Raw genomic sequence first — 20,115 nt, forward strand, 5'->3', positions numbered from 1 at the left:
TGTTAGTTTATTATCCCACTCTCCTGGTGGTCTCAAACCTTGTCCTAATGAGGCAGAACCTCATTTCTGGAGGAGCTGGTTGAGTTCAGGGCTAATATTTAAATTATGGTTAGGTTAAACATTATACAAGCGATGGTGATGGTGAGAAGTCCTCCACATTAGAGGAGTTGCCAGTTATCCTTGCTTATCTATGTCACCATGCTCTGTTGAAGCTTCAGTAGCACTACTGGCAACTCTAAACCACAAACAATATAGCCACAAGACACCTCCTCTTTTCAGGAAGAACCATGTCATGGTTGGCAAGACGTGGCTCCTAAATGTTGAGGGTGATCACATGACTAACCTGGATCTGGTTTGCAGGCAGTTTTCCCAGCATTTCACTCTCTGTGTCCCAGTACACACTAAAGTCTTCAATCTCTAGCTGCTTTTGTCGGAGGAGTTTCTGGGTCTGCAAATACAAAAACGTTCCATTTAACCTTCAGTGCAAAGACCACAAATGAATATTTTTGCAATATAAGCTGAATATTTCAAGTCATTATGTATAAATACATACCAACTGTATTAACCACATGCATGTGATGAAAGATTCAGAAATAACATGAAGTGGACTGATTATTAATCTGCAATGATTTTTTGTATCACCACGTTCACATGAAAACAATAATATATATGTGAATTATTGTCTCGTATAGTGTTGTGTGTTGCTCAGAGCTGTGGCCCTCAGAGGTCTTAAGGAAATTGCACATCACGAGTGAACACTCACCGACTCCTTGGAGGGGTTCTGAGCGGAAACATTTTTGATGCAAACCCCAAAGGAAAAGGGTTTCTCTGGGTTGGAGAAGTCGTCTTCAAATCTAAGATGCACATCTTGGATCTTCAGCTACACGTACACCAGAAAAAAAGGTTTAGTACTAAAATATCTACCTGGTGTGCTGTTGGAGGTTACAATTATGCCTATGATGTGACAAAGTGCCGTGTATATACTGTACATACTTACAGTAAGTAAAACCTACTAAATCACTGTTATAAGGGGAAACGACACTGGATTTAACACCTCCCTCGATCCTCTTACAGTCAATAGGTGTTTCCACTGTTTTCTTTGCTCTCACTCTCACTCTCTCTCTCTCTCTCTCTCTCCATTCACTCACACTCCTCGCTCAACTGAAGGCAACCCTTATCCTATATGTTTGGAAGGGTAGAATGAGGTGTACGAGATATTCAGCTGCAATGCGCTGCTTGCTACATCTCACACACTTTTAAGTTGTAAATGCTTAATAGCCATTTTTCTAATTATTTTTCTAAATAAGGTGTCTCCATTTTTTTGTTTTAATTATTTCTGATGTCATATGTTACCTCGATGTTTTCCACAATCCTGGTGACCACCGAGGCAGTGACAGAGTACCAGTAAGACTCCCCTCTTTGTTCACACTCACTCTGGAGAAGACAAACATATGTATATGTCATGTACACTGTTGACAATGAAACTGTCAAAAAAAAATATGTTCAAGATAAAGAGGCTAGGAAGAGAACAGTGAAGGAGACGAAACAAACACAGATCAGGACACAGAGGCCAAGCCAGAAATATTCAGGTCAATTATTTGATTCAGATAAAATCATCGGTTGTCCCAAATCCAATTATCTAATACTATCAAATACCAATGCTCTTCATCCGAGTTTTCAAATCATTAAAAATACCAGAGAATAAAAGCTCAGGGAAATAACATCAAGAACATATCTATAGCGTTTCTCTCCCCTCTCTACTGTCTACTGTCCCTGTGAGCATGCAAGGTTCAGTATAACTCAAAGCCTAAACATACATACCAATTCAAAGTCACATTTTCTGTCCCATCTTTTGTGCTGATCCACCTACTTTGAATTTATCTTCGAGAGCCTTGAGGAGATATTTTTTGCGTGTATTCTCCTCCTCTCTCTCCTTCTCTGCATCATACTCCTGCAGCTGGGCAGGACCAATGATGAGGCTGAGCTGGGACATGGAGATGACCCATGGGTCACTGTGAGGACGGTAGAAGGGGATCTGGAGAGTAATCTTTCCAATGAAGCCTGGTGAGAGATGAGATGATGCGTGGGTGAAAGTAACAAAGACAGCCTAAAGCTGACGGCTTAAGAACAAACCTTTGGATATAATGCGGACTTTATGTGTTAATTCTGTATTAGAGTTCAGTGAAGTTTCTACAAATGGAAAACGTAGTGTTCATTTAAAAAAATATATCTTATAAATAATAATAACAATAATAATAATAATCATTAATCATCCAGTCAGTGCTACAAGAAGCTGAATGAATAAAAAAATACTCACTTATATATAGGAATGATATGAATGTTATTAATAGGAACCTTTGAAGACACTCAAGGTCACCATACAAACATTATAACAACAACATAAAAGACATTAAAATACATAATGAAAATACAACAAGACAATATAAAACAACATAATACTCAAAATGCAACAGGAATAGAGAAAAAGAACCAAACCTATCAAAGGGAATATGCCTGTGCATTCATTTTCAGTAAAAAAACAACAACTATATTATAATGCGACATATAATATAATATCCACAAAATTTGATCGAAATTAGATTATATCACATGTTAATTATATTATTGTGTAGTCTGTGAATTAAAAATATTTTACATGGAGTTTACATACTCATATTGCTGGTTTAATATTGGACTATTGTCCTCCATGATAACATAGTCAGCTTGTCTCACCTGCTTTGACCTCAAATGGCAGATCAAACTCCCTGAGGGCATCTTTCCTCAGAGGGAGGTTCTCCAGCTCCACTGCACCTGAGAAATCACAGCAAAGAGCTTCACTCTCATGATTGATTACACGTTATTAAAACAGTTTATTAAATGCGTGTTTGAGTCTGAATTGGTGTTCTTAAACTTGACCTCAAGTTTATAATACAAAAAGGTGCATTTGTTTGCCAATTTATTCTGGAAATTCTCTGGCCGATTTGTCCATTTTGGGCTACCATAGACTCATGGCAACCTCTGTCAAGCAAGGCATGGAGTATATGAAGTACATTTAAAAGGCGTATTGTAATGCTGCAAAAATCTATTTTATACACTGGATCTTAAATGTCGCTAGTTTAACATTGGCAGAAATATAGAAGCATTGCTTGCTGTATACCTTTCAGAAGGGCGATGGAGAGCTGATCTGTGTTCAGGTTGCTGACATATTTGCCCAGGTACGTGTTCAGCACCCAGGCAACGAGGCCCTCCAACATCCTGACAGCTCAGGGTGAGGACAAGAGACTATGATGATGAGAAACTGCCCTCAGGTGCTCAATGTCTGAGAAACAAAAGAAAGGCATTTTATCAACCTGTGTTGTACAAAGCAGTTATAAGTGAATCAGAAGTGTGTCTTCTTCAGGCCAAATTCATCCTGCCCTCTTATAGAAGAGAGACACCATTTGCCAAACACTGTTCTGTCTTTATTACAGATCAAAGGAAGGTGAGGGCAGGATCTGTTGCCATTACTTTCTCTTTCACATTTGGCAATATATCTGTCACATGACTGCATAAGAGAGAAGAGAAAAGTCCTGTGGTGTCTTCTGATTTATGGTACATTAGTAAGTTATCGTATGCTGTGTGTGTGTTGCAAATATGTCAATTAATGTAGTGTCAATCACCACGTCAGTAAGTGAAATTAATACAAACAACACACATCCTGTTGTGTAACACAGCAGTATCTTACCTGGATTTCCACAATAAATGTGTTAAACCTGACAGAAATACAGCACAGGAGGCTACACGAAAGGTTTTTAGAAATGTCTACTAAAATACCTAATGTCTTATTCAAACGACATTGTAGACTTAAGATGGCATATTCCACTAGACTCCATTTTTTTTTGTATTTCCACTGAGAGTGAGCTCCCCGGTCTCAGTATGGTTTCCAGCACTACGGACCTAATGGGGGGGGGGGCGCACAGCACAGAAAGCACTGTCTAATAATATGTGTCAGTACATAATATGACTGACAACATTTCAACTGAACTTTGGCTTTACAGACTCTTTCCGAAGTGACAATATGTCGATATATGCGGCACACAGGACAAGAGACAACATTACCGAGCACAGGTGTGTCAGGGTATTTCTGTTTCCCAGTCAACATACAGTACGTGTCCCGCATTGGTTCCCGTTGGTTACCGTGAGCCCTCCTCGGTTGTGTTGTTTTCGCCTCAATGGTAACACATTCCGACGGGGGAACAAACTCATACACAACAATGCTATCGCGAACACTTGAGAAACGAAACTAAAACGCGTCCAACAGGTTCCCTTACTTTCCCAATCAGTCCGTTTAATGTGGATAAATTCACAGCCTGCAGCACACTGCAACTTCACTGACAGCCTACATTAAAGTTAGCTGCAGAATTAGAAATAACAAGTCTTATCGCAGTCCACGGCTTACCAGAGGCTGCCGTGACACTTATCCCCGTCACTGGCAGAGTGACAGTAACTTTGTGACAGTAACTTTACGACAGTTGGGAGGCTGCCATAAACCCCGCGTTCACATTAGTGAAACATACTCACCGACTCAAACGACAGATGTAGCACGTCGTCTACTTATGGACCCAGGTCTGCTAAGTCCATTCTCGGCCAGGCTAATGGCACTTTTACAAAATCCTCGTGTTCCGTCACAGTCCACAGTCACTCAGCAACACAGGACACACGCTCCAGGGACAGACAGCCTTACATGATCCGCGTGTCATGGGTTGTCAACACATTAAACAACAATCGTTAGTTGAGCGAGGAAAAAGTTAAAACGACGACGAGGCCATTGGAAAGCGTCACCATCAGTAAACAACGTAACACACTCACATGGTCGTGGTGACTGTGGACAGGACAAGGTTGTGGTCCCAGTTAGCTTGACACTTAGCTACAACTAGCATAACAAGGGAGCATGTCAACACGAAGCCGACGGCATCGCGCTCAAACGCAACACTGACGGTCTGTTTGTACAGCGAGCTCAGTTTATTCCTCCAAGAATGAAAGAGCGATCGTTGTATCTCCAAACTACAGAGTTATGTGTACGCTGCATTGCAAATGACCACACTTCCTTGTAGCTGTGAACTTCCAACACATACTTCCTGTCATGTGACCAAAACAAACCATTCCTCTTATGTTGCGTTTGAGTAGAACCGGAGAAGACGGCGACTTTGCGTTCCAACTCCAAATGACCTCGAACAACCAAACTAAAGTTAGTTACTTGACTTAGGTCAGTGATTTGAAACAGCCCACGAATGTGGATGTTTTACAAAGTATAATTGCAGAATTCGTTCCACAGGTGTATTTATTATTAGGTAACAGCTGTTATATCATGAGCACTTTCAAGTTTAGCATGTCAATCTAAATCTGCATCCGATAAAAGGAAGAGACAGTAAACGCAACACGAGCTGCAGATCATGTATCAAATTCAATGAACAAAATGTACAAACAATACATGGCTCATCGATCAAGAAGATACTTGTAAAAAGAAACAGCACTTTGTGTTGCATTTTTTTATGCATGAAAAGTGCTTCAATGAATAATGATTGATTGATGATAATGATAATAATATCTCCCTCTGTAGGTGTTGCTATAATGCATATTTATCTGCATATTTGATTTGGCAGGGATTTAATAATAATAAACTTTACAGAGCACTCTTCACAGTTTGAATGAAAAGTATGGGCTGAACTATGTGCCACCATAATTCAAATGTGTATTGTTTAAGTTGAATCATTGCATTGGAAAAAATCTATATATTTTATTCTCACAATTCAAATACAGTTCTCAAAATTCAATTTCAATTTACTGTGACAGACATTCGGGTACTAGTAAAGGAAGAGCGATTGAGCACAGGTACACAGGTCTCCTCTTCGGCCATAATATTTCAGCCAATAGAAAAGCAAGAGAAAAAACATACAGTAGATTATCTATTGTCAGGCAAACAAATGAGAAGTAATTATTCACTTGACTAATTTGGCAATATATCTGTTACATTTCTACCAATATCTCTCATGTGTCTTGTCCAAACTTCACCAAAGTCGTCACTGCACACACCAGTGCCCTTAATAAGTTACCTGCCAAGTTTCAAGCCTGTCAAGCGAAACATTGGATAGTTATGCAATTAATCGAGAGATATTCTAGCTTCCATTTCTGTCAAATGAAAATAATTCAACCTCATTTTACTCAATGTATATTTAACTCTTGATGTGGTAAGAGGACAGTCGTAAGATGACAAAACATTTATAAGAGAGACAGACTGTCAATCAAAGTGGAGGATTTTTATTACCCCTGCAGGTGCAGCATTTCTTAGAAAATAAGGTCAGGAGAATTGATGTACCAGGTAAATTAAAAACATTTTGTGGGGTGATCATATGCTTAGACCCCAAGAAAATGTATATCACGAATACATCTTTATTTCAATAAACGATAAAAATACATAAATTAACAACAGGAACACTTATTATGAGGTACAAAGGTATTTGCTCCACAGGCTTTTCAAAATCAAAGCATTCAAAATGTCATACTGTTCATGTAGACTCTATGGCCCCCTTTACACCTGGTATAAGAACGTGTTTTCTGTGATCAGAAAGCAATCGAATAGAACTTCACCACATGCATTTACTCATGTGTCTCCGGTGTCCATATCAAATCCGATCGCTATCCGATCATGGCTCCGCCCCCAACAACAACAAAAACAGTCCCTTTGTGCTCAGAGCCACTGACATATTTCCGCTCACATCGTTGATGCGTGTGTATGTATGTGTGTGTGTGGGTGTAGAACCAGGATGATGAAAGAAACACTGGTTTATTTTTTCTTTTTGGATTTGCCTTTTTTGCCCCCCTTCTTCCCACCTTTCTTTTTGCCCTTTGCGTCGCCCACATCAGTTTCTTCCTTGTTCTTTAATGCCTTGCGAGCCTTGTAGCCTCTCCACCAAGCTTGGGCAATCACAACAGCTCTGATCCTTATCTTCAGCAAATCCCTCTGCCTTTGCTCCTCTGCCAGCCTCTCCTGGATCTGGTTGTACTCCCCTTCTATGACAGAAAAGGCATTTTCTAGCTTCTTCAACTTGGTCAGCTCTTTTTCATTATCAAGTTCTTCCATCTCCAAGGTACCCTGTTTTTCTTCATGGTCTTTGTCAAAAGTTTGGCGCAGGCCTCTTTTTATTTTCTCCACTTCTTCATTTTTCTTTTTCAGTTGCATCTCTCCCTCTGCGTTCTCCTGTTTTAACTTGTCGAGCTGAATATCCAGTTGATCAATTCTCTGCTGTATACTTGCCTGTTTCTCCAATGAATTGCTTTGTAGCCGATCCTTCTTGTCTTTCAGCTGTGACACCAATTGCTGCTGCAAAGTGTCTTGCATCCCCAACTCAAGCGTCTCCCTTTTATGATGATTTTTCTCCAGCTGAATGGTAGCCTCTTTTTCTTCTACATCATTGTCAAATGTTTGGCGCAAGTCAAGTATTTTCTCCACATTCTCATTTTCCTTGTGGAGTATCACCAATGCCTCTGTGTTCTCCTGCTTTGAAATGTTGAGCTGAATCTTGAGATGATCAATTTGCTTTTGCATATTTGCCTTTTTCTCTGATGTATGATGATTATGCTGATACATCTCATCTGTGACTGATAACATTGAAAATTGTTGCCGCAGATTTTCAATCTCAGCGTTTTTCTGAGAAATCTTTATATCTATGTGATTGATGGCTTTGGCTGTATCTGCTTCCAGTGATGACATGTGCTCCACATCATGGAGGACTTGCTGCAAAGGTGTAGTTACCAGATTTTGGAGGGTGGACTGTGACTCCTCAAATGGACTGGTGAGTAATTTGTTGAGCATATGGCTGTGAAACCCCTTAAGCTCTCGAATTAGTTTGTTCTCACTCTCTCCTACTTCCGTACTTTGTACTTCCCTCAAATCAAAAATGGTATCTGGATGTGAGCGGAGAAACCTGAGCACATCCCGGACAGAACTCTGGATGTCTTTCTCAAGACGGGACCTTGCTCCCTTTGTTGCTGCTCCCTCTGACTCCTGCTCGAGACCTTCTTGTGTGTCTCTCTCCAGTCGCTGACATGATAGCTGATGCTTTTTAAGTTTTTTCATCAGCTCTTCGTCCATTTCACTTGAAGCACTGTGCAGGTTGGCAGGCAGAGTTGCCACAATCTCAATTTGACTGATGCAGTTTTCCCATATGCGTGAGATTCGCTGAGCCTCCACAGGGAGGAGCTTTTTCTTCAGGTCATCCACACACTGAATTATTCTTTCCGCATCACTAGGTAACTCCGAGAAATCCATGGTGTTAGTAGCAGTTAAAAACTACTACTCTCTTTGTTATATCTTTTTCACCCGCTTTTGTTTTTAGCAGTTATTGGTGTTTTATGGCAGATAGCATCAGTGACGTTGCATCACTGCCTTCTTTATATTTTGCCTCTTCCTTCTGTCTTACTGCTTAGGAACATTTCCTTTGATATTGTGGCAGTTGTCTTTTGCATTCTTCTTCTTCTTCTAATAATAATAATAATTTTACAATCAAACAAATCAAAAATATTTATTATTACAAAGCATTCAGAGTCAGTATTACACTGCCTTTGATCTGCCTATGATCTTGTGTACAGCACATTTTATTCTGTGCTCGAAATGTGGACATATTACTTTATAATACCAGTGCTGTTTATTCTGTTCTGTTTTTGACATGTATACACATATATATGTACATACAGTGTGTGTATATATATACTGTATATAAGGCCATAGAGAAAATCCGGATTTTTGCATGCCTCCACCAAGTTTAAGTGCGTTATTTTTTCAAGTTCTCTGTTCGTCATGTGATGACCAGAGGGTGGCAGAGGTGGGGGTCAACATAATTTCTCTCTGCAAATAGACTTCACATTCACTTTTGCAATCCTAAATCTGATTTCTCTTCAGAAACGTTTCATCTACCTTTCTGCTTTTGCTGTGTTTTGTCTGTTGTCCCATGCTGCAAACACAGAGCACACAAACATGACAATCTCACTCCAGCCCCCCACACACATCAACATCAGTCCTGGCAGATGTAAATCCTTCATTACACTACTGCTGACTAATAAACACCCAAGCCCATTGGCTGGCTCTTGTGCTTTCTCCCTGCATAATCCAGACCGGGTCCACAGTGGCATGGGGCCATCTGTTCCACCTCACAGATCCACTGTCGGGCTTCTACGTTTTGAACCGTCATCATCGCATCATCCCTTTACACACATAGCCACCAGCACCTAAAGGGATTCTATTGGAATGAACATACAACAGGGTGTGATTTGTAGGGAGGATGGGGGGAATTTCCCCCCTCTGGTTTTCCTATCCCTATCTCTATAATGTAATATACTATAATTGCAATGCATTGACTTTAGTGAGTGCGACGGGAAGACGCATTGACAACATAACATAAGACCAAAATTGTTTTTTGTTATAACACCCCCCCCCCTTCTCTGTTTTTTTGACAAACCACACCCTGCGTATAACCATACAGCAATATCAACAAATTCCACTGATGAGAATGTTACACTGAATTAATGGACTTTGTTAATCTGCTCTCTCTACCTAACCAAAGTCCATAAAGAAAACCAGTGATTTTAGCTTGCTGGAATTTGGGAGTTAGTTTAATTCAAACTGTATTTTTTTTTTTTTTTTTTTTTAATAGCTTAACTCACAAAATAACACATTGAACTTTATGATGGCGACATTGGTTGATAAACAACTTGTGTGTGCCATGATGTAAAGTCACTGGTTTTCTCTTTGTGCTTTGGTGTGGGGAGTGGTTTTACAAAACGATTCAAACAAGTGATGGATATATTCTTATGTTATTGTAGATTTCTATGTGCTAATGCTAATACTTGCACATGAAAAAAAAAAGAATGCTGTAAACCAAAACCTTGACAAAGTAGACTGCCTCGACAGAGAGAGCCAGCTGCAAATAGAGACAATCATCAGTTTTATCAGACAACAAAAAGGATTAAGCATTTCACATTTCAGCAAAATCTCTTTATTACATGTTTATTGCAATCCACTGTCAACTATGCCTTTTACTTCATCTAATGAAATGTCCTGGTAGATGGCATTCATCCTCAATAATCATGACACATGAAGCCCTTTCAAATTAGAGATTACAAAATCCAGTTGGCACTCAGGTAACAACATCATCAGATAGGGAGTGTCTGGGGCTTTACAGAGAGGACCTTGGCTCTTCAGTCTGTTTTCATTAGGTTTTTGTTCCCATAGCCTTCAGGAGGTAAGGCAGTTTAAGTTAATTATGACACAAATCAGTTCTCTTTAATGCCAATCATCAGGCAAATGTACATAATGTAATTTTGAAAGGAAATGTGCAGAATTAAAAAAAAACACTGCATGTCATCATATTAAAATCCAATATACATTCAGAAAACCACCAGAAGTCCGTACAAATAAATAAGTTTAATGAAGAATAAAAAACTTTTTTTTTCCATGAATACCATACAAATGTGCTATGAAAAAATACACTCACAAAGGACTTTATTAGGAATTCCTTGTACCTTGCTGTCAAAGAACCTCAGATGTTCATGTCATTGTCACTGTCAGCTTCACATTTATGCTGCCAAGTTCCTGTTCTACATCCTGTTCTACTGGATTCAAATATGGCCACTGAAGTTCACTGAACTCACTGACGTAAAAGCACGTTTTAGATATGACGCACTGACTAGAGGATGTATTGAGATGAGCATGGTTAGCCACAATACTAAGGGTGAATTCCAACTCCTTGCTTAACCCTCAATCTCAAAAATGTGTGCTCCCGCTAGTGCAAGTGCTGTCCCGATTCTCAGAAAAATTAAGTTGAGGGGCAAGTTTAAGGGCTGTATTGCCCTCAATATTGAGATTTTCCGAGACCACCCTTGGAGCAAGGGCTACCCAGAATGCATTGCGTGTTTTGACATAACAAAGATGGCGCCGAAAGTGGTGAAACGAGTACGCTACAAATTAGATTTTTTTTTTGTTAATAGAGATATAAAAATTATGAAAACCATTGTATTATCTTAGTTTAGGCCCATTTTATGGACTACTTATGTCATTGTTGCGTAACATTTATTTTTATTTTACGATCTTTTGTCAATAGCCGGCCGGTGCGGACAAGCGATCGTTTGCTATCATTTACTTTTCAATAAGCCGTGGTGTGCGGTAACTGTCAGCTGAATATGTTCGTGGTTGTGGTATTTGTATGAGTATCATCTTATAACTAACTGACAACCTAATAACTTGACTGACAAATGGATTGTAATAAATAATCGTGACGTAAATGCGTTTTTCTTCTTCTTTTTTGGAGTTGACAGACTGGACGCAGCTTTTGTGTTATTCTGCCCCCCACAGTCTGAAGACATAGCTGCATTTAAGGGGTGTCCCATTTCTAAGACAAAATAACCCTAAACACTTGGTTTTGAGGACCAGATAAGATTAAGGGTTGAGCTTGAGGGTTAAGATAGGAATTGGAATTGGCCTAAGACTGACATGATTGATTGGTTGATTGGTACTGATAAGCAAAATTGATACATTCAAAGATGGACAAACCAATGCTCATGTTTCCCAAAACAGTCATAATTCCTTGTGAATGATCACAGACGACAATTTACAAGCTTTCTTTGTTCACCATTTTTCCTTTGGTTCAGTCTTTTTTATCTTAGCAGGTTAAGCTAACTAGGCAATTGCCTCATTCCCAGAGTTGAGAGGGAGCCCCTCCTACAGATAACTGATAACAGCCCCACAACAATGTCACTAGGTGGTGTGTGGACTTACAGAGAACAACGTGACTCTCACAGGTATTGTTGACCTGTGAGAGTCCGTGTCAGATGGCATATCTCTTAGGTCAATAGTTTGTGACAGTTCAAAGAGGGGTTCAAAGAGGACCCCCAATGTCCCTCTTTGCCTTGGGCCCCCAGAGACCCTAGAAACAGCTTTGTCCCTACCACTAATCCTCCCTTCCGCTCACACTTTACCTGGATTTGGAATAGAAGCTCAGTGCGAAAACTCCCATGTTCCCTTTCCCCGTCATTGGTTCCCGTCCTCCTCGTCTCCATTGCTGCCTTTACTGAGTCGCTGGAAACAGTGGACTGTGGAAGCGAGGAAGAAACTGGCTACGATGGCTGCCACTGACACGCATATGCCAGAGAAAATGACAATGAGGTAGTCCATGAGGGTGAGGTTACCATGGCACTGCCTGAAACTGTCTTCAGAGAGTAAACTCAGGGGAATGTGGCGTCCATGCAGAGGCAGAGAGCACTCGATCCCTTCCATACCTGGGAAGCATGAAAACAATGAATGAAACACGGCATTTATTACGCTAAGTTGGAGATCAGAGCAAATACAACAATGCAGGGTGGGGGACCAGTAACAATTGGCTGTTCAGCCAAGGAGGTCTATTGTTGACCTGTGAGTGTCTGGCGCAGAATTGATCCTGTAAACACTTGTTTCTGTATCCATATGATCAGCAGCCATGCAAGTATTTTGGCTCTGTATCAGAGGAAAACTGCTTAAGCCCGTGGAATACTTCCGCACACATGCCGAGCTTCACATTGCACATTGTATTGCACAGACCCGGCTCACGGCTGAAAGGTCTGTCGGGCAGGGAATTCGGGGTGTCAGTCAGTTCGAGGTTTGCCCGGTCGAGGCTTGAATGGTTATCCTTGGTGACTACTTTTTCTGTGGTCAAAAATGTTTTTCACTCTCTGCGCGCGGTTCCAAAATCTGGGCTGTGTGTTGCGTGTTAATGATGCACTTCGCGTCATGTGCACGATGCGCATAGGGTCCATGTGCGGAACTATACCAGGGCCCTTAACCTAAATGAATCCCATGACCATTCACTTACTCTGGGCTTGTACAAACTATAAACAGGATGCAGATTTTTGGCCAATTCCAATTCCTATCTTAACCCTCAACCTTAACCCTCAACCTTAACCCTCAAGCTCAACCCTTAATCTTAACTGGCCCTCAAAACCAAGTGTTGAGGGTGCAGATACGTCTTCAAACTATGGGGGGCAGAATAACGCGAAAGCTGCGTCCAGTCTGTCAACTCCAAAAAAGAAAAACACATATATATTAAGTTATTAGGTTGTCAGTTAGTTATAAGATGATACTCATACAAATACCACAACCACGGACATATTCAGCTGACAGTTACCGCACACCACGGCTTATTGAAAAGTAAACGATAGCAAACGATCGTGTGTCCAAACGATCTCGGCTATGTGAACGAGCTGTCCACGTTATCGACTTGCTCGGCGCGTACATGAACAGCGAAAGGCATGATGGGAGTATGCTACTGACGTGTGCTAGTGGATTTCATGAATACCGCCGTCACATTAAATTCGGCTTTTAACCATGGATTTGTAAATAAATGCAAAACCAACGATATCAAAGTGAATATAGTGAAGCTGAAAAGTACAATGACGTAGTTAAAGATTAAAACGATCAATAAAAATGGTTTATTTGGGTTAGGACCGTGACTATTACTTTATATGTGTTACAGGAATCATGTTGTTTTTGTCTGATTTCCCTTATATAATTGTATAATTATTATTACGAACAATAACAACGTGTTAAAGTAGTTTTATAACTCCCGATTCTTTCAATCAACACGTTTATATTCAACTATAATTTGCGTGTTCATCACATTTAACAGTAACTTTATGAACCGATGGTGACGATAAGACAATCAGCCTCCCCGGGAATCAGTGGTGAAGTGACAGCAGATCTCAGTGCATCACACGGTCACAGTTCCGTAGTCCACACCGTCATCAGTGTCACGATGTCCAGGACTGAACACAGTGATAAAGTGCAGCATGTCAGTCTCCTCTCCTCAATGAACCCACAAAGCAGCTCGTTAATACATCGATAATACGTTTGAAAATAAATGTTAATGAGCGCCGAATAAACAACTAAAACCTGCTTTGTCATAATATTTTAAAAATGTAAACGAAACCCCCTCATTGTCTTCATTTATTCACATTTTTCATAAAGTTTTCATTTTTTTGTCGTACGGTTCACTGACAGCAGCGCTGTTCCCGAGACGCCACATGACCGCGCTTGGCTGTGCTCGTACACAGCTGTGACGTCACTCTGAGAAATAAGATTTGTCTGGGCTTTTTATGGCCTTTAGGAATGTTTTTCAAACATGAAACTCCATGAACTAAAAATACATAATATAAAGATTTATAAAAGCCTGTGTCCATGTCTCGAGGTGTCCTGTGGACACTTTTACACGCGTCTCTTTTACTATTGCAGTCAATAGGAAAATTGCTTTTTGGGCTCCATGGGATTTTTTGTTGCAGTACCCACAGTGGCCACCATGCAAAAATTGTCTTCAAGGCAGAGGGGGCGGAGCTCTATCCAGTTCATATTATACATCCATGGCTTAGTCTGCATTCAGCGCCATCTTTGTTATGTGAAAACATGCAATGCATTCTGGGTAGCCCTTGCTCCCAAGGGTGGTCTCGGAAAATCTCAATATTGAGGGTGATACAGCCCTTAAACTTGCCCCTCAACTTAATTTTTCTGAGAATCGGGACAGCACTTGAACTAGCGGGAATGCACATTTTTGAGATTGAGGGTTAAGCAAGGAATTGGAATTCACCCTTTAACTCTGCCATTGTTTGCTTATTTACAGTAATTACACAATTATGCACAATTGTGAAAGGTCATAGCAGGGATTTCTGTTATGCGACAGATAACAAGGTTACGTCATGTGAGGCATAATTGTGCCTACTCCACCTTTAATCCTTATTTAACAGCTATTCAATTTTCTTTCTTTTTTTGCAGTCATTATCATTTTCATTCTTTCCTTTGCAGATGATACACTCTGTTTCACAGTGCCGTCAGTCATTCTAGAATGAATACTTTGAGAATACTTGATATTTTGGACTTTGAGAATAAAGCTACTCAAGCCACTGATATCCCTTATTTCCACATTTATGGTAAAACACTATCAGGTTGATATGCAAATGTCTTCAGACATGTAAATAAGTAATGTAATTGTGGTTCAGAGAATATGTTTTGTTTGAAACAAAACTGAGAAGACAGTTTACAATTGTGGACCGTGATATTCCCCACTGAGTGACACTGAGTCCACTGTGTAGAGAGAGTCACCTCCATTTTATCCTGACTCCTCTGCAGGACTGCTGTACCCAGGAGTCACTAGACATCACTGTCAAATGTGTCCATGTGCAATTGTGTGTTTGAGTCACTGTAAGACCAGAAGGGGTTTTCCACACAAAAAGGGACTCAGTGACCTCATTGCTTGGTGAGATTGCAGTCACGTGGTACCAGACTCATGCTCACACAGACATGTAGGAGACAGACAGACAGACACACATACACACACGTACATTTCCATGTTTATTAAAACACACATAAACACATGTTATTGTGTGTACATGCAGAAATAGGTGTATATTATGTGCAACTGTTTTTATTCCGGTGCACACAAATGCATAGATGCCTTTTCTGCACACGATACAACCACAGAGGGTTACACACACACATCTACAGGAAGATAACATAACAACACAGAGACAGACACATTCTATCTGATATGATATGTTTACATACTCTAAACAGGCGCATTATAGACTCACACACTGTGTAGAAAGATTTTGTTGTGAGGAGTCGAAATGCAGACATCAAAATGGAGGAATAATGTTAATAGACAACATAGTGAACAAACACACTGTTTTTAAAGTCAAATGCACTGAACTCTATGTATCTGTATTATTTAAGTGAGTGTGGTGGCTTGTAGACTGTGATACATAATATAACAACATACCATAAAAAAGGTTAATGTGGTTACATAATGTTAGCATTCTTGCTAAAAAAAATTGGTGGTATGAAAAATGTTAATTTACTGACGTTATTATTTTCTACCACTCCATTGTCCACATGTGGGTCACGGGGCGAGCCAATAAGCCAATCCCAGCTGATATAGGGTATACACAGGACAGGTCATATTCACACCTGTCCAATTAGCCTAATCACCAAACGGCATGTTTTTGGAGTGTGGGAGGAACCAATAGTACCTGAAATAACCCATGCACATAGGGAAGAACATGCAAACTCCACATAGAAGAGCCCTCGGTCAAAGTAGGGGTTTAGTTTCCTAAGATCATTCAAGATGTTTAAAAGCACTTAGCTAACATTTGTCAACAAAGATAGTTTTGATGAAATCTGAATACAAGAACCCTGCTGTCCGTCAGATCACACCACTGTTACCAACAAGACAAGTTATCTTCATTCATTTACTTTACTTTGACAACTCATTGCATTTACTCTCTGGAAAATCCACTGATCAATCAAATGTTGAATGTACTTATGGTAAATGACTGGCTTTCTTCTGTTCTGGCATGGCTCAAACAACTGCAAGTTCACACTTAAAGCATTGTATGTTACCTGTCGGCAGCTTGTGGCTGTTCTCTGTTAGCCACACAAAAAGCTTGGCAAAGTGGCAGTTGCAGAGCCAGGGGTTTCCCTCGAGTCGAAGCCTCTGAAGAGAAGGTAGGGGTTCGAGGACTCTGACATCCAGCTCTGTGAAGCCATTTCTCTCCAGATCCAGCTCCCTCAAGGAAGTCAAGCCCATAAAAGCATCCTTACCCACCACAGTGAGATAGGGGTTGTTCCCCAGTCGCAGTTTGATCAAACTTCTGGATTCCCCAAATGTTCCTGAAGGAATTTCTGTCAGGTTGTTGTTCCCTAGGTCCAAGAAGACTAATCTGGAGGATGTACTCAGGGTTCCTGGGTCCATTTTGGTGAGGGAGTTATTTCTCAGATCCAGATAGACTAGATCACTGTAGAGGACCAGGAAGTCTGATGGGATCCAAGGAATCCAGTTGTTGGAGAGCAGGATACGACGGACATTCAGAGGAATGGAGTCTGGGACTCGTGTTAGACCTTTGCCAGTGCAGTCCACAGTGTGGTGGTCTGGACATGAGCAGTGGGACGGACAGTTGTGGCCTCGTGCGAGCAAAGTGGAGGAGATCAAAGCGAGGAAAGGCTGCAGCCAGTTAATGCATGGTGACATTGTTGTGAGGGTGACAGCATTAATTGGGACAGAGGGGAGGGTGAGGGGTTCTGTCAGGTGGTAAGAGGGGAGGTCAGGGAGACGCACCGATACGCTCACAGGAGGGAAAAGGAAAGGAATGGTCAAACCATGTTGGTTCAGCGTGGCATTGGCATCCTCTCATGATCCCTGCATGCGAGCAAAGAAGAACCTTTAAAGCCAATGAACATCGATAAAGTGTTGTTTTCCAGGAGATCACGTAACGAGCAGTCTGGATCAAATAGCATCCTGCTGGCTTTGAGGGAAGAGAGGGGAGGAGCAAAGGAGAGTAAGCAAGAGAGTGACGAGGAGGGAAGAGGGGGGATGTGAAAGGGAAGAGGATTAACACACAGATGTAAATATACAGCCAACGAACCAGAGGGATGCCATAAGACGTTTTTGTGTGAATGTTGGTTTTCTGTGCAGATTAGCGGCGACATCCCTCCATGCTTCATTAGTCAGCTACCGAGGTGAAGCAACTGTCCCGGCTGTCAACAGTGTGGTCAGAACCACTGAGTGAAATTCTCTAAAATGTGCATCGGAACATAAAAGCAGCACACACAGGCATGTGTACATGAGAACAACTAGTCGTCACCCTTTCTGGCTCACGTGATGATGTTGCCAGTGGACTATTAGCTGTCATGGTCTAAGTTCACGTTCATCCACCAACATGTTTTAAGAATTTAGCAGTAAACAGACAGTTACAGTACATTTAGCATGTGAGAGCAACTGTCCATATACCTTTCAAATGAAGGGTTTGGATTTGACCTAGTCATCATTCCATCGAATGCAACTCCACTGAACTTGATGTTCTATTTATTAATATAACTATTTGTGTCTCTATGTGAACATTTAATAAAAAATGCGGTAAGAAAAAGCCACATTGGAATAATTTCAGTGTAATTCTGAATGAAAGTCTGAATAATGAAAGTTTGAATATATATATAAAGGAAGTCTAAATATATGTAAAGGAAGTCTGAATATATATAATGAAAGTCTGAACATAATATAAAGGAAGTCTGAATATATATAATGAAAGTCTGAATATATTATGAAAGTCTGAATATATATCCAGAAAGTCTTAATATATATAAAGAAATTTGGAATGCATATATAATGAAAGTCTGAACATAATATAAAGGAAGTCTGAATGAAAGTCTGAATATATATAGAGAAAGTCTGAACATATATATAGAGAAAGTCTAAATATATATAAAGAAATTTGGAATGCATATATAATGACAGTCTGAACATAATATAAAGGAAGTCTAAATATATAATGAATGTCTGAATATATAGAGAAAGTCTGAATATATAGAGAAAGTCTGAATATATATTTAAAAAAATCTGAATATATATATATAATGAAAGTCTGAACATAATATAAAGGAAGTCTGAATATATATAATGAAAGTCTGAACATAATAAAATGAAAGTCTGAATATATAAAGTCTGAATATTTGTCATGAAAGTCTGAATAATATATATCATGAAAGTCTGAATATATATAACGAAAGTCTGAATATATATAAAGGAAGTCTAAATATATATAAAGGAAGTCTGAATATATATAATGAAAGTCTGAATATATAAAATTAAAGTCTGAATATATATAAAGGAAGTCTGAATATATATAATGAAAGTCTGAATATATATAAAGGAAGTCTAAATATATATAAAGGAAGTCTGAATATATATAATGAAAGTCTGAATATATAAAATTAAAGTCTAAATATATATAAAGTAAGTCTGAATATATATAATGAAAGTCTGAATATATAAAATTAAAGTCTGAATATATATAAAGGAAGTCTGAATATATATAAAGGAAGTATATAGAAAAAGTCTGCATAAATAATGAGTCTTTCTTTATATATATATTCAGACTTTTCATTCAATATATTCAGACTTTCATTCAATATATTCAGACTCGTTAATTTCCTGAATGGCATGCCATAATTGTGGCATATGCATATATATATATGCCACATATAGAATGCCACTTGGTGCCCTCTACACACACATCACAACCAACAAATTGAAGACGCATTTTAAAACACTGTTTCGTTGTCTTTCTTTATTACTAATTTTCTCGCATTTTAATTAATTTGTTCTTTTTTTTTCCCTTTTTCTTTTTTTTTTATAAAATAAACCAGTCACAGTATAACAAATAATTATAATTCACAGGCATACCATCAAATGTACATCTATACAAACAAAAAGATAAAATATAAAAACAACATTTGGAGTGAGATCACAGTGGTAAGGGCAGGTGTGCTTGGCTGTGGGTGACCTTCTGAGATCTACACTGAACCCCCTCCTCCTCCCCCAGCCCCGTGTCCCATGTGCCTTGGAGCAAACGAGTACAGCATACATCCTGTTAAAAACGACTCTCTAAACAAAGAGGTGGGTTTCTTTTCAGGGTAAATGCAGGTCCAAGAAAAAGGAAGATTGTGTGGTAAAGGGAGGAGGTACTGCATAAAGCTCGAGTATTGGATTAAAAATGTTGACTTTTGCTAGCACTATTTATGAATCCATCTCTGTACTTGAGGCTCATATCTATTTTTCTTCATCATAAGCACATTTTCCATTATGATGTCTGGAAATTAAATATGATTTTTCAAAAATCGTCAAAGACATGAAAAAGAAATGTATAGCGTCAGAACCAGAACATTCCAGCTCTTTGCAAGCACTAAGAAGCTGCCAGAGTGATCTTAAAACACCCACTGAACAATTACAAAAGAAAAATCAACTCCATTTTAACTATACATTGAGAGCCTAACACATAAAGCTCATTGAAGACCTCACATACAAAGAGACGACCAGTGCTTAAAGCAGTAAATCTGGAGTTTGGCTGTGAACACACATGGTTGACGAATCAAGTGGAATGAAGCTATGATGCTATGAGTGAATCTGTCTTTTAGTATTATCTCTCACTGTTTAATGATAGATATTTACTAGGAAATAAAGATTTTAAGTTTACATGGCTCTCCAGAGCTTTTCCAGTTGTTCCAGTGAA

The 20,115-nt window shown here is 39.5% G+C and overlaps 3 protein-coding genes across 5 annotated transcripts in view; all 3 read right to left on the reverse strand.

Annotated features, from left to right (window-relative positions):
- The window catches only part of vps13d (vacuolar protein sorting 13 homolog D), a 48,052-nt gene extending 43,075 nt beyond the window's left edge, over positions 1–4,977 (reverse strand). For all 3 annotated transcript variants that reach the window (XM_083895146.1, XM_083895145.1, XM_083895144.1), the window contains exons 1-8: positions 4,849–4,977; positions 4,561–4,718; positions 3,158–3,319; positions 2,734–2,811; positions 1,871–2,061; positions 1,354–1,434; positions 764–880; positions 344–448 (exon numbers count right to left, since the gene is read on the reverse strand). In XM_083895146.1, the coding sequence (XP_083751272.1) occupies positions 344–448; positions 764–880; positions 1,354–1,434; positions 1,871–2,061; positions 2,734–2,811; positions 3,158–3,254 (669 nt within the window). In that variant the 5' untranslated portion in view covers positions 3,255–3,319; positions 4,561–4,718; positions 4,849–4,977. The remainder of the gene's footprint in view (positions 1–343; positions 449–763; positions 881–1,353; positions 1,435–1,870; positions 2,062–2,733; positions 2,812–3,157; positions 3,320–4,560; positions 4,719–4,848) is intronic.
- Positions 4,978–6,823: 1,846 nt separating this feature from the next.
- On the reverse strand, positions 6,824–8,308 carry LOC310931810 (dynein regulatory complex protein 10-like; the record flags this gene model as incomplete). The annotated part of the gene is made up of 1 exon (XM_083895039.1): positions 6,824–8,308. One exon carries the CDS (start codon positions 8,306–8,308, stop codon positions 6,824–6,826), a length of 1,485 nt encoding a protein of 494 aa, XP_083751165.1.
- Positions 8,309–12,061: 3,753 nt separating this feature from the next.
- On the reverse strand, positions 12,062–17,078 carry lrrc38a (leucine rich repeat containing 38a; the record flags this gene model as incomplete). The annotated part of the gene is made up of 2 exons (XM_083895040.1): positions 12,062–12,309; positions 16,451–17,078. The coding sequence occupies 2 exons, from the start codon at positions 17,076–17,078 to the stop codon at positions 12,062–12,064; spliced, it is 876 nt and encodes a 291-aa protein (XP_083751166.1).
- Positions 17,079–20,115: the final 3,037 nt, after the last annotated feature.

Source organism: Microchirus variegatus, assembly GCF_963457635.1.
Source record: "Microchirus variegatus genome assembly, chromosome: 9".
In the NCBI taxonomy this organism is placed as follows: Eukaryota; Metazoa; Chordata; class Actinopteri; order Pleuronectiformes; family Soleidae; genus Microchirus; species Microchirus variegatus.